Here is a 14,036-nt window from a genome sequence, read left to right on the forward strand (position 1 = left end):
ATTTCAAAATATGTTATCACTGAACTGTAAGAGTACACAGCTGTGATTCACCCAAGATTCAGCAGCTCCATGATATTCCACCATCCACGCCTCACACTCCAGAACAGAGGTTTAAAACTGGTATCTAAATTCACAACATTCATTGATGTGATCCAGTTGGAAAAAAAATAGAAGGATCCGTAATTAAAATCAAGGTAGACAATTGGTAATATATTAGGGTTACAAAATTCATAAACATGCACCACCAATGTCATATATAGAAGCTCAAAAGCAAACTAAAACAAATTATTAAACGCGCCATATATGCTAACAGTAGAGACTCTATATGTAATTATGGCACTAACAATTGACACTTGACCCGAGCCTAACAAGGAACAGTCTTGATTCTTGAAACCTTATTGAAATTTGGAAAGAACATCTGCTGCAGTATATAGCTGATCCACTCTAATTATTAGCAGGTGCTATCCAAACAAGACTGTCAACATAACGAACAATTTTAAAGCTGTAACAATTGAATACCTTTAAGGATTTAACCTTGCCAGCACTTTGGTCATACAAAGCTAACTGCTTATCATTATCTTGCATAAGAAACTGATTAGTTAATGTGAATCCCATAGGAAACATATTACCGTTAAACTGTGAAAATTCAAGGTGTTTCACCCAAGATTCGGCCACCCCATATTCATTCATCACCCACACCTCAATGCCGCCATTTTCAATGTTTAACATCAAACAAAGTTTTCCAGCCAAATCTCCCAAAACCATCCTCTGGTCCGTATTATCAAATTTTGCTAACAAATCAGGAAGAGATATCTCACTGAATATCTCGGTACTCAAATCAAACGCTACTACCACATTAGTTTTGTCACCATCTCTACAAAGCCAATGAAGATGGCCATCGCGCCCATCATTCCCGGTCATAGAATTCGAATGTTTGTTCTTGAACCAAAAACAATTAACACTTGAAGGAAACCTGTCATTGATTATACTCCACGAACCTTTTCTCATACTATACACTTCCACTTGTAACCATTCTCGATGACGTAATTCGTAGGTAAGCTTAACAACTTTATAATCATCGGTATTTGCATCATACCCAAATCGAATGTAATAATCAACGTTCAAAAAGCCTAGGAGTTGAGGGGATGTGATGGTATATGGAGGGAGAATCTTTAGGGCATTTAGAGAAGGGTTCCAAATGTAGATGATTGGATCAGATCTGGCTAAAGTTTCAGAATCCCATAAAACAAAGCATATTAAGCCGTTAATTTGACCGATAACAGTACTGACATAATATTCAGGTGGGAAATTTATAGTTGACGGTAACTTGATGAAATTAGGGTACTCGATGTGAGGTGAGTGAGAGGGGCATCCTGTAATTGGCATACAGTGTTGATCAAAACAAAATCTATCGTAGATGACCATGAGGATTTCATCGCTTTTGTGGATTGAACGACGGAGGTGTGACTTAATAAAAGATGGCTGAGATAAAAGTGAATTCCAGGGTTTAGAGACACACCTCATTTGAGCTATCCGTTTGGCTGGTAATCGGATGAGAATGTCGGATATGACTTCCCTGGGGAGTTTTTCGATAGTTGTCGGCTGTTTTGGGAGCTTTTCCATGCTTTGTCGGTCTGCTTTGGGAAGGGGAGCTGCCTGTCGAATAGCTAGGTTTACAGCCCACAAGAGATAAAATGATAGTGTTAAAGTAGAGGAGGTTATGTGTGGCCTTTAAAAAGGGAACGATTTTTTAGGGTTAGGGTTAGGATAAGGTAGAAAGTAGTCATTAGTAAATATATGTTTTATAGTTGACGGCTAAGATTAAATTGGTAGAATCTAGTAATACAAAATTGTCCTACTAGTGTTTTTCTTCATTATATTTTACAAATTGTATTTTATTACTAAGCTGTGTTTAATCAAATTGTATTTTACAAAATTGTTTTTAAACATAGGGTAAAGTTAAAATTAAAAGGATGACAAAAATGAGAAGTTTGGCTAGGATTTGTGACCATATAAAAAACCACTTAAAATTAAATTCATAAAAATTAGTAAAAAAATCATAATTAAAAATATAAATAAAAATGAAAAAAAATAAAAACTAAATTGTTTCTGCCATCATTCCCATTAAAAATATATAAAAAAATTGACGAAAATACACAATACCGAGATCAAAGACAGAATGCGGAAAATGAACAAAAGATAAATATAGCACAATATTGATTAATATAACACAATATAAAGAAAAACAGACTAAATGTTATGGAAAAAAATACACAATTAATGATGAAAATAAACAAAAAACACAATGATAAATAAAAAGACACATTGATCTATTTCACTCGCCATTGTGTCTTTTTTTAGAACGAGAAAGACAGTGAAAACATTTTTTAGTTTTTACTTTTTTCATTGATCTATTTCACTCACCATTGGTCATCATACTTTGCATTACTGGGCCGTCTTGGGCCTTGATTATTGTTAGTGACCCATTATAGTCTCTATCATATCATAGTTGCTTTAATGAATATGAGTTTAGTGAGTCATAGTTTGGTTAATGCCCAATAATATGTCATACTTTCATCAATGAGCCTTATTCGACCTGGATAGTTGTTAATGACCAGTATCGTCTCTATCATGTCATAGTTACGTTAACAAGTTGTATAGGAGTGTAGTGAGTCATAGTTGGACTCATCAAATGATGTTGATTGGTATTAGTTGCCCATTATATTATCTATCATGTCCAAGTCGCTACAAGGAAGATGTATATGAGTGTAGTGAGCCATAGTCATGTGTAACGCCCAATAACATGTTATACTTTTATTAATGGAACATATTGGGCCTTGACTGTTGTTAATGGCCCAGTATATCTCTATCATGTCATAGTTAATTTAACAAGTTGTATAGGAGTGTAGTGACTCATAGTTGGTGTTAACGCCCAATAGCATGTCATACTTTGCATTAATGGGCCGTCTTGGGCCTTTATTGTTGTTAGTGACCCATTGCAGTCTCTATCATATCATAGTTGCTCTGAAAGGGTTGAATATGAATTTAGTGAATCATAGTTTGGTTAACGCCCAATAATATGTAATACTTTCATCAATGGGCCTTATTGGACCTTAACTGGTGTTTATGGCCCATTATAGCCTTTATCACATCATAGTTTCTCTAAGAAGGTTGTATAGGAATGTCATTAGTAATAGTTAAATGCCAATGGCCGATAACATGTGATACTTTCATCAATAGGTCTTATTGGGCCTTGTTGGTGTTAGTGGTCCATTATAGCCTTTTCAATGTCATAGTCTCTCTAATGGGCCATATTAGGGTTTGAAATCTCTTAGTGGCCTATTATGACATGTGATATGTAACATTAGATATTTAAGGGTTATATCGTGTTATAGGGAGTCATATTAGACCATAATAGACAAAAACATTAAGTCGTACATGTCCTAATGGACCATATTGGGCCTTGAAATCTCTAATGGCCCATTATAAATATAATTTTAAATTGTGTCTTAAGAGGTACAACTCGCCTAACCCGTCGATATACATTAAACATAGGGGTGGAAAATGGGTTGGGTTGGGTTGAAACGGGCTATGGGTCGAAACGGGCTAGGTTCGAAACGGGTCAGGGTTGGAACGGGTCAATTAAAAAAAGGGTTGTTATGGTTCGGTCGAAACGGGTCCGGGTACGGGTCATAACGGGTCTGGGTCAAAATGGGACAAAGTCGGAACCGGTCAAAACGGGTTCCGGGTATTTTTTTAAAAAAAGGACAACGGAGGAAATGTTTCAGTTTTTTTTTTACTTTTTTCGTTTTTTATTTATATTTTGACTTATGATTTTTATATTATTATTTTTGAATATTTTTTAAACATTCAAGCAAAACAGTTAAGTTTGCTAGAATTTGTCCAAAACATCAAAGCTTGTTTGAATCAACATATTCATACATTTTCAAATGTAAAGCTTGCTAGAATGAGTTAAACATCCTATAAAACAACTATGTTTGCTAGAAAGTTCAAAAAAGCATTAGAGCTTGCGAGAATCAACATATTTAGACATTTTCAAATGTAAAGCTTGCTAGAATGAGTTCAACATTTTATAAACCAATTAAGTTTATTAGAACGATTTAAATTCATTAAAGCTTGCTAGAATCAAAATATTCTAAGTTAAAATGCAACTCTCTTTGGCTTAAACCATATTTCAAATAGTTTTATCATTAAAGTTCATGTTCCAGTCCAGTTCGTTTCAGCACTTAACAGCTCATTTTTACAGCAAACAACATGTTAAACAAATCGTTTCAACAATTTTTCAGTCCGTTTAAGCACTTAACAGCTCGTTTTAACAGCAAACAGCATGTCAAACAGCTCGTTTCAGCAAGTTTTCAGTTCGCATATAATAACTCGTACACCCATTTCAAATGCATATCCCATTTTTGCATAGCAGGGTTATGAAAATCCATGAGAAGCTACTGTTTCAGCACACACCTCGTTTTTATAGCAAACAACATGTTAAACAGCTCGTTTAAGCAATTTTTTAGTCTGTTTCAGCACTTAACAGCTCGTTTTAGCACTTAACAGATCGTTTCAAAGTGTTTTGACCAGTTTTGCAGCAATTCAACAATAAAAAATGAGCAGTTCAGCTCGTTTTTGCCCGTTTCAGCAGGTTACATAACCAATACTTCAAAACGTTTTGTGTTTTCAATCCAGAAAACAAGTATAGACAAACGTTTAGTGTTTTCAAAACCAATATGTAAGTATGTTCGTGTTTTCAATCAAAAACCTGGTGTCGCGTGTAATAGAGTTTTCTCAAAACCAAATGAATGCATTTAATTCGCTAACTGTTACCTAGTACAAGTGTTTTTAATTATGAGAGTATGTTCAACAACACATGACTCTAAGACCCACGTATGAATTCACACACAAACATAAACTTGACCCAACGAATTGTTGGTGATAATAACTAATGTCAACAGTATCAAAAGTCCTAACATGTATCCACATATCATATTATGGCAAAGCAACTAAATATTCATCATACAACTTAACTTATGATCATTCAGTTCAAGAGATAGATTCTGGCATGTACAAACTGATTTTATTCGCAAAGAAAAGATTAAGGATAAATTCTATAAAATTTACCACAGTAGGATATATGAATCAGGTTTCTTAAACAACTTTTATTATATTTTTCTTATCCATAAAAAACTCACAATAATTCAACCATTACAGATAGGTACTAACAGTTTAGTAGATTACGCAACAAAAACTAGTTTAATGGTTCTATCAACTCATTAAACCAAATTCTGTAAGACCAATTGAGTTATCTTTTAAACTCACAATACTAAGTTCCAGAAGTGGAACCAACCCGTTTGGGTTTGTCATTAGGGAGTTATGGTGTTCGGAAAATGTACCAGAATATAACTCCTCGAATAAGCTTTGACATATGTTTTGTAAAATCATAAAAGGTATTTAACACTCATCCAAAAATTACAAAATTTATTTCTGGAAACTAGACTCAGAATACTATATCCTAAAATCAAGAATCGATCAATAATCATTGTTTATCATAGATTTACAGACCAATCAATAAATGAGAACGAACTTGTCAGCCAACTGTTCTCAACAAAAGTCAAACCCTAACATGTTTATGACATCTCTAGGGTTCTAAATAATCATGTTAAAAACCCTATTAGATTTGATCGAATGATGGTTGATGAAGTTTGGAGAAAGAAGCAAAGTGATAAAGAAGAGTAATGAGCTTCAATCGATGTTTATGGATTAGGTTTGTAATTGGGAGGAGGTGAAGGTGATGGTCACATGAAGCATAAAGTGTGGCCATTAACTAATAATAGTCACATTTGTTGTTTTGCTGTCACTATTAGCTTTAAGCCACACATCAAATATTATAATTGACTATCAAATAATGCTTTATGGTCACATAAACATGTAAGCGCGACCATTTATATTATCTTTTAGCCACATATGAAATAATTAAAGTGTGACCATTAAATGTTAATAGTCACGTGTTTTGTTTTATTGTCATTGTTAGCTGTAAGTCACACATAAAAGTATACAAGTGGCTAACAAAACAATGTTATATGGTCACATATACCCGTAAGTGTGGCCATATGTATTAGCTTTTAGCCACATTATTAAAGAACTATTGTGTCCGTAGATGACATTTGGCCTCACTTTTTCGAAGTGTGGCTAGTAAATGTCACATTTTGTTTGAAAGTGTGGCTAAAGGTTTCGACCAGCTGTGTACATGTATGTTTTTTAGTCACACGACCAAACATGTGTGGCTAAAGCTCCGAACATGTGTTACTAAGGTTCAGAACATGTGTGTTTTTGTCATATGAACCAAACATGTGTGGTTAAAGGTTCTAGCATACATGTTTTTTTGTCACACAAATAAAAGTTGTTAGCTGAAACTATGATTGGTGACCTTTAGCCACACATTTAATCCGAAGTGTGGCAAACCAATTTCAGCACATGTGTGGCTAAAGGCCTTTTTTCACGTAGTGTTAAACAATACGAACACAAATACGTTAAATACGGTTTATTACATTAATGGTGGGATAGATACATCATAGAGAGAATAACTTATGGGGAGTCTACATTATAGCTAGGATCTCACTCACTCTCATATGTGTGATCTACTTACAAATGAGCATGGATCTGCCTATTTATAGGCAATATGCTCCCATTCGTTAAGTTAAGTCTAATTCTTTATATCTTCATAATGAATTAGACTCCATTCATTATGATTCCATAACGAATGGTAGTAACTTAACGAACTAGCCCTCATTCGTTATGCTTCCATAGCAAATGGGCTTATACCTTAACGAACTAGTCTAGTTAACTAACGAATGGACCTCATTCGCTATACAATCCATAGCGAATGGGCCATTTTACATTAAATAAACAACCTAGACTATCTATAAATTATTCGATCGCTACGGACACCAAAACCGTGCACTAACAAAAACCTACCCATAACCACCCAAGTCGTGACCAAACCAATAACCCAAACCCTATCACCACCTAGGATCACCTCACATTTAACCTCACCTACCTATCAATTCACTTCACTTATAAGGGGATCATCATTTTGGTCCTCCACCTATTCATCATCCATCCTTTCTCAAACCACCTCACAAACCTTGCCTACCACAACCAAACCTATAAGCCTACGCCTAACCATTGCTACATCAATTCCAATCCCTACCACCACAAAACCTATAAGACTACCTTTAACCATCACTAATCCTTCCCAACCCAAACCATAAAGATTTTTATTCCAACTACTACACAATTAACCATCTCAACTACACCTCCATCAACACTCAAAAGCCCTATCATAGCAGCCACCCCTGTCTCAAGTGGTAAGTCGAGGAAGTCGCCTGTGTTTCGAGATCCTATCCTCGATAGGATAAAGGCACTTGAGGAAGAAAATGAAAACAGGGCGAAGTGAGAACTTTTGTTGATCAAGCTTGTCAAGGATCAACAAGCAACATATGAGCAGGTGACGAGATAGAGGGATGCCCTTGCAAATAGGGTGGGTGTATTAGAAGAGAACAGAGAGCTTAATAGAGCTCGGATTGAGAGTCAAACAGCGTGGATTGATACATTGCATAAAAGAATCAATAGTCAGCAATAATTGATCAATCAAAACACGTTGAGGGATGCAAAACAACATAATAACTTTGTGTGGCTCCAATCAAGGGTTTCTCATCTAGAAACCAATCTTCCTTCCTCCTCCAACTTTGCATACAATCTGGGAAGGGAGTTAGATACGACTATTGACCGGGCAATGCTTGAATTTGAACGCCTTGAGTCAAGAGTCAATCTTTTGGAAGGATCCTCCAGTTCGGTGTTGGGTGAGAACCAAGATTGAGTTGTTGGAAGGAGATGTTGAAGACCAACAAGGCTTGAATGAAGGTTAGAATCTTAAGAATGAGTTTCACGCCAACCATTACCTTGCTGTTTTGGAGGTAATACAAATGACTGATCAAGACGTGGAGAATCTGAGGACTCATTTGATGAACACCTATAGGGGATTCTTGGAAAGCAATGAGCAACAAACTGAGCCTAACAATAGAAGAAGATTTGCTCTTGCTAGACTCCTTGCTGTTGCCAAGAGAATCAAAGCTCAAGGCAGAATTCATGCAATCTTCCCCAGTGTCCCATAAAAGAAGCTGATCGAAGTGGTGTTGGTGTGAGTACTAGTGTTGAGGAGCCTATAATGGTTGTTGGAACCATTATGAGTAGGGAAATCATTGCTACTACTGCGACTACAGCTGGGCAGGTTAGTGCAATGACTTCTGCGCTTGTTGTAACCACATCGGTTACACAAGCAAGTGCTCATGTTGCTACTATAGTTGCTCCTGCTGCTACTGTTGTTGCTCCTACTGTTCAACAGTCGGTGGCTTAGGGAGGTGATAGAGATGGCCGTGATGATGGAGACGATGACGAGTCTGATGATGATGACTCTGATGGTGATGATGATGAAGGTGAGAATGAGGATAAAGATCCTTTTCATAGATTTAACGAGCCACGTGATGGAAGTGGTAATGATGATGATGATAGTGACGGTGATGATGTCACCGGTATAAATAAGGCGGGTCAACAAGTACCTCCAAGTAAAGCTCAACAGACCCGTGATACAGACGCTGCAATTGAGGCTGAAAGTACCCCGTTTTTAACGTTTATTCTTTTGCATATACCAGTTCACTTGTTCAAGAAGTCGTGGAAGGCAATAAAGAAGATAGTGATGATGGAATAAACTACTCTCCTAATCCGCATACTCCAGAAAGGGAGACGGAAGAGCCAGCTGAAGAGCTTGTTGTCACTCCACCTCCCAAAACTGCTCAAAAGAAGAAAGAGAAATACTACAAGCATAACAATGTGAGCAAAATGGCAAGTTTGAGGTGGAGAAAGAAGTCGTATCATGACGATTCTCCTATCCTCTACTCTCGATGGCACAAAGACAGCAAAAGTTGGGCAGTTCGATGTGCTAATGGCGGCATAACCTACCTCACTTATGGAGATATGCACAGTCTGTCCTTTTTCGACATGAACTACTTTAGGAGGACTGTGGGCGGAGGAGAGGATGAAAGCACCTTGGAGGATTGGTTCAAGAGGTTTCTGAAGCACGAGTGGAAGGATGACTACCCAAACTTTCCTTTGAATCCGGGTTGATCGTTAAAGTCAAAAGAAGTCAATCCAGTGACCGGAAATAAGAAGAAGGGGTGGAGATACAAGATGCCCGAAGATCATGGAGAACCTATTATGGACGGCATGCCCTTTGAAGACAATCTTCTTTATGACTTTGTCTCATGGGAATTCAACAACGACAAAGGTGAGGCGATCATTCATTGTGACAACATGCATCACCTCCGCTTTTTCGATAAGCACGAGCTGGCATGTCTCTACAAGGCTGGCTTACTCAAGCTTTATAAGTCACCCTTGTGCACTGTTGAAGACCATCGTTGTTACTGTACGAATGATATTGTTAAGAAGTTCAACGAGTTTGCTCGCCTTCTTGTTAAAGAACAACCATTTGATCACGGCGATGTGTCCAACTATGTGACCAGTTGAAGACGAGAGCTGACGGATTAAATACTAAAGACTAGAGCGAGATTGTAAGGCCCTGTTTTGTTTAATAGTCTTTTGTATTTACTTATGTTATAAACTTTGTATCCTAGTTAGCTCGTCAGTTTGTTTCTTTGTATGTTTGGGCCCGAGGCCATGTAAATCAAGCCCATTGGGCCGTTTATAATGAAACTTAGCATGACATGGCTTCACCTATAAAAGGTGAAGCATGCACATGCTAAATCAAACATTTTGCAAATAATCTAAACCTTATTAATCTAACAACTCTCTCCCTCTCCTTTCTCTCATATTCTCTTCGGCAATAACAAACCAAACAAGATCCGAGATCTCGGTTCCTCACTAGTGATTTCCGCCAACTAGTGTTCCGATTGATCCAAGTAGACTAGTTGTTGTGTTGTTTGATTCGTCTACACATTTTATCTTCCTTATCCATCTACCAACTTTCTTTCTACTCTCTCTAACCTTCCATATCCGGTAATAACCAAACAATCAATAGATCTGAGATCTCGGTTAACCTACAAGTTATTTCCGCTAGCTAGCGGGCGAGAGTGATCCAAGAACTTTGTTGTTTGATCCGTTCTAAGGACCTACAAAGCCCGACTTGCATTTAAAATTGCCGCAACCCAAGATCACCATCTCAAAGGAAATCTCATTTGCTCCATAATAGAATCCAGACACTTCCAATTTAACGAATCATACACTTTTTCCAAATCAACTTAAAAAAACACTCCTCGCTTTTTTGATCTTTTTAACCAAGCAAGCACTTCGCTTATTACTATAGGCCCATCCAAAATACTTCGATTAGAAAGGAACACAGATTTCTCCTCTGAAATTAAAACCCCTAAGTACCATCTTATAGTTGCAACCAACACTTTGGAAATTACCTTATTTATACACCCGATCAAGCTTATCCGTGGAAAGTCCCCCAAAGAAATCGGATCCTTAATCTTTGGAATTATGGCAATGAAAGATGACATGCACCTGAAGCTAAAAGAGTCCGAGTTAAAGAACTCAGCTAAAATTTTCCAGGAAATCACCCTGAAAGCAACTCCAAAACAGCCTAAAATTCTGAAATTATACCCGTCCGGGCCGGAGATCGATCTCCGGCATACTCCCAAACCGCATCCTTAATTTCCGTAATGGAGAAAGGAGAAATTAGCCCATTTGCCTCCGTCTCATTCAACCGTTTTAAATAACCTGATTTCAGCTCCGGCCTGTTTCGCACCGGATCCTCAAACCTTTTTGCAATAAAAATCAAAAATCACATCTTTCAAAAGAATCGGATTTGACACCCAACTTCCTTCCACCATGAGACTGTACAGACGTTTACTACTTAGATTTGCATTAAGAATCCCATGAAAATGATAAAACTTGCAAATGCAGAAGACTAATTTTTCTTCCCCAAATTAAAAACTCACTCTGAATCAAACAAAGGGTAACTAAACATTAAGCCTTAAAAGTCCCAAACTAGAAAAGATATTAGATTGCAGGAAAGTCCAATCATTAATTACTTTTTTCATGGGACTTCTTTCTCTGTTCGGCTCCGAAACAGCCGACTGTTGTTATTTGCATAACTGATACGAGAAACAGGCAAATATACACTAGACAAGTGAGTAACTTGAGATGAAGCTAAATCAACTCAGGCATTATAACTGAGTAAATTAGTAGCTTATAACCATATGTATTTTATATTTTTACTAAAAAAAGTAGTACTGATGATAGATAAGTGTTCACGTCATGTTAGTTGTACATATTATATATGTGGCCGAGGATAGATTCGAATTAAAATTCAGTTTTACAATATCCAAATAATTACCTGTTTGATTAAAACTAATAATCCGAAAATCAACATGTTAAACATCCGAAGCAAGACCAATTAATAAAGATAAAATTACATCAAAATGTTGTACACACCCAAACAAACCCGTAAAGCACAACTACGAACAAGATCAAACAATTATACAAAGATCTCACACATATTTAATATGCAGTGATTAACAACTTCAAGAACCATCATAAATGATGTAGTATCTGCAGTTACAACCACATCTTCTGGCCGGTCCCTCAGTTGTCACTCTTAGCAGTGCTCAAATCCTATTTCTGTGTATCTATCGCCTCATATATCATCTGATAACAACTAAATCCTATATCAAGATATCCTCTTCTATCACGTCAATCACTTTTACTTTATTTTCATGATTGATCAGGCAACAGATGGACATGATCGATCTCATCTTTACATAGTCACCGAACATCTTAAAGTTCTAATCAATAAATACTAGCAAGACAATCATCAACACATTAAAAAGTGTCACCACACACATTTTTTGTGACACGTTCAGATAGTGGTACATGCTAATACTCTCCTGAAATGTTTAGTGTTCGCTTGTTGGATTCGGGTACATTTACCATCGGTACCCTTAAGACATCAATACAATCACAATCAACTTTTTTGGAGATAAATCTCAAGATTGTTGTTACATGAATCATATTCAAACCCATTTACAGTCAAAAAAATCAACTACCAAACTTGATGTGTATGCATTTGATGAAAAACCACCATCATGCATACTTTTCAGCACTGCAACCACCTTTGACGTCTCCTTGTTCATGAAAAACCCTTGAAAAATTATATTATAAATAAAATCGTCCACTCTGAAACCACTTTCAATCATCTATCAAAGCAACTCCTCTGCTTCATCAAGCCTTCCTCGTTTACAGAATCTATTGATCATAACATTATATGGCGTCTAAACATTAGCTTGCAAACCTCTAGCATTAAGACCCGGTAATAACTTTTTAGCATCGTCAAGTATCCCATCTTCATACAAACCATCAATAAGACAATTGCAAGAGACAATATTAGGTACTATCCGTCTAGTAAAATCATCTATTTTCGAATTTGCAAGTGACCATATTAGGCACTATCCTACTAAGATTTGTATTTAAATTTGTAACAAACTAATAGCGCACTATTGTTATATTCTCTAAATGCATATTGAAGAAATTTTAAGCTCGGATTACTGGATCATAGAAATCTAGATGACAATAGTTAGCTTAAAGACGTGACTCCTTATTCAATACGAATTAATTCAAAATATTATCATTGAACTGTAAAAATACATGGTGTTTTCCCCAAAATTCAGCCATCCCATATTATTCCAGCACCCATGCCTTACACTCACCATTTTCTAATCATGCAGCTCCGAGTACATGTCAACCATTTTGCTTGATAGTGTTAAAAAACATGACCCAACTACTTCAGAGATTGATAGAGCAGAACAAAGGTTTGAAACAGACCGAGTAAGCAATAAAGCAAACATTGACAATAATAAAAGGTACCCATCGTGATTGTTTATAGAAACTAGTGAAGGTTACAAAGTCATGACATGCATCATGATTGTTTATAGAAATTAGTGAGGTTAACCTTAACTGAATCAGACTAATAAGCCACAAGCTGGAATATAAACCCCTTTTCTTTAACAAGTTTGATAGGGTAACTAAACACAAACATTAATGTAGAATAAACGCAAGATTGATGTGATTTTTAACTATGAACATCATGTCGAAAACAGATGAGGGAGTCATAATCAAAATAAGCATGACAGTTGCTAATAAGGGGTAGAGTTATAAATGTCATAAACATATATGCACCACCAATGTCATATATAGAAGCGGAAAAGCAAACCAAAACAGAATATCAAACACATCATGTATGCTAACAATAGAGAATCTACATGTAATAATGAAACTAACAATTGACACTTGACCCAAGCCTATAAGGACCAGTCTTGGTTCTTGAAACCTTATTGATATTGGGAAAGAACATCTACTGCAATATATAGTTGATACACTCTAATTATTAATTGGCAGGTGCTATATCCAAACAAGACTGTCAGCATAAGGAACAACTTTGACTCTATCACAGTTGTATACCTTGAAGGGTTTAACCTTGCCAGCACATTGGTATACAAAGCTAACTGATTGTAATAATCTTGCAGAAGGAACTTATTAGTTAATGCGAATCCAATTGGAATTATATTACCTGTGTTAATAAGGAAAAAAAACAGTATTCATTAAATGATGTCCATTAACGTATATATCCATGAAATGACGTGACTTTGTTGGACCTATTAACGTAGATATCCATTAAATGATGTGACCTTGTTGGAGGAATTGTCGGTCCTAACAAGTAATGCGGTAATAGTGTTTTATGGTAGTTTAAGGCCGAAAAAAATAAAATTAGGAAAAAAAACCGGAACATTAGTAAAAAGTAATAATTAAAATTACTTGGTCTAGTGATTCAATACTGAGAGAACAAAGTTGATGCACTAAAAATGAATACTTAACACGATTATCATAATTTAAATAATGTAAAGATCCAACCAGATAAACATCTGAATAATCTATTCATCTAAATGCATCAT

At 36.2% G+C, this 14,036-nt stretch overlaps 1 protein-coding gene across 1 annotated transcript; it reads right to left on the reverse strand.

Moving 5' to 3' along the window:
- Positions 1-315: 315 nt before the first annotated feature.
- Positions 316-2,342, reverse strand: LOC143559395 (F-box protein CPR1-like). The gene has a single exon (XM_077047989.1). The coding sequence runs from the start codon at positions 1,621-1,623 to the stop codon at positions 445-447; it is 1,179 nt and encodes a 392-aa protein (XP_076904104.1). The 5' UTR covers positions 1,624-2,342; the 3' UTR covers positions 316-444.
- Positions 2,343-14,036: the final 11,694 nt, after the last annotated feature.

This window comes from Bidens hawaiensis, unplaced genomic scaffold, assembly GCF_021521415.1.
Source record: "Bidens hawaiensis isolate Kalapana, Puna unplaced genomic scaffold, B.hawaiensis_p1.1 tig00019817_1, whole genome shotgun sequence".
Classification (NCBI taxonomy): Eukaryota; Viridiplantae; Streptophyta; class Magnoliopsida; order Asterales; family Asteraceae; genus Bidens; species Bidens hawaiensis.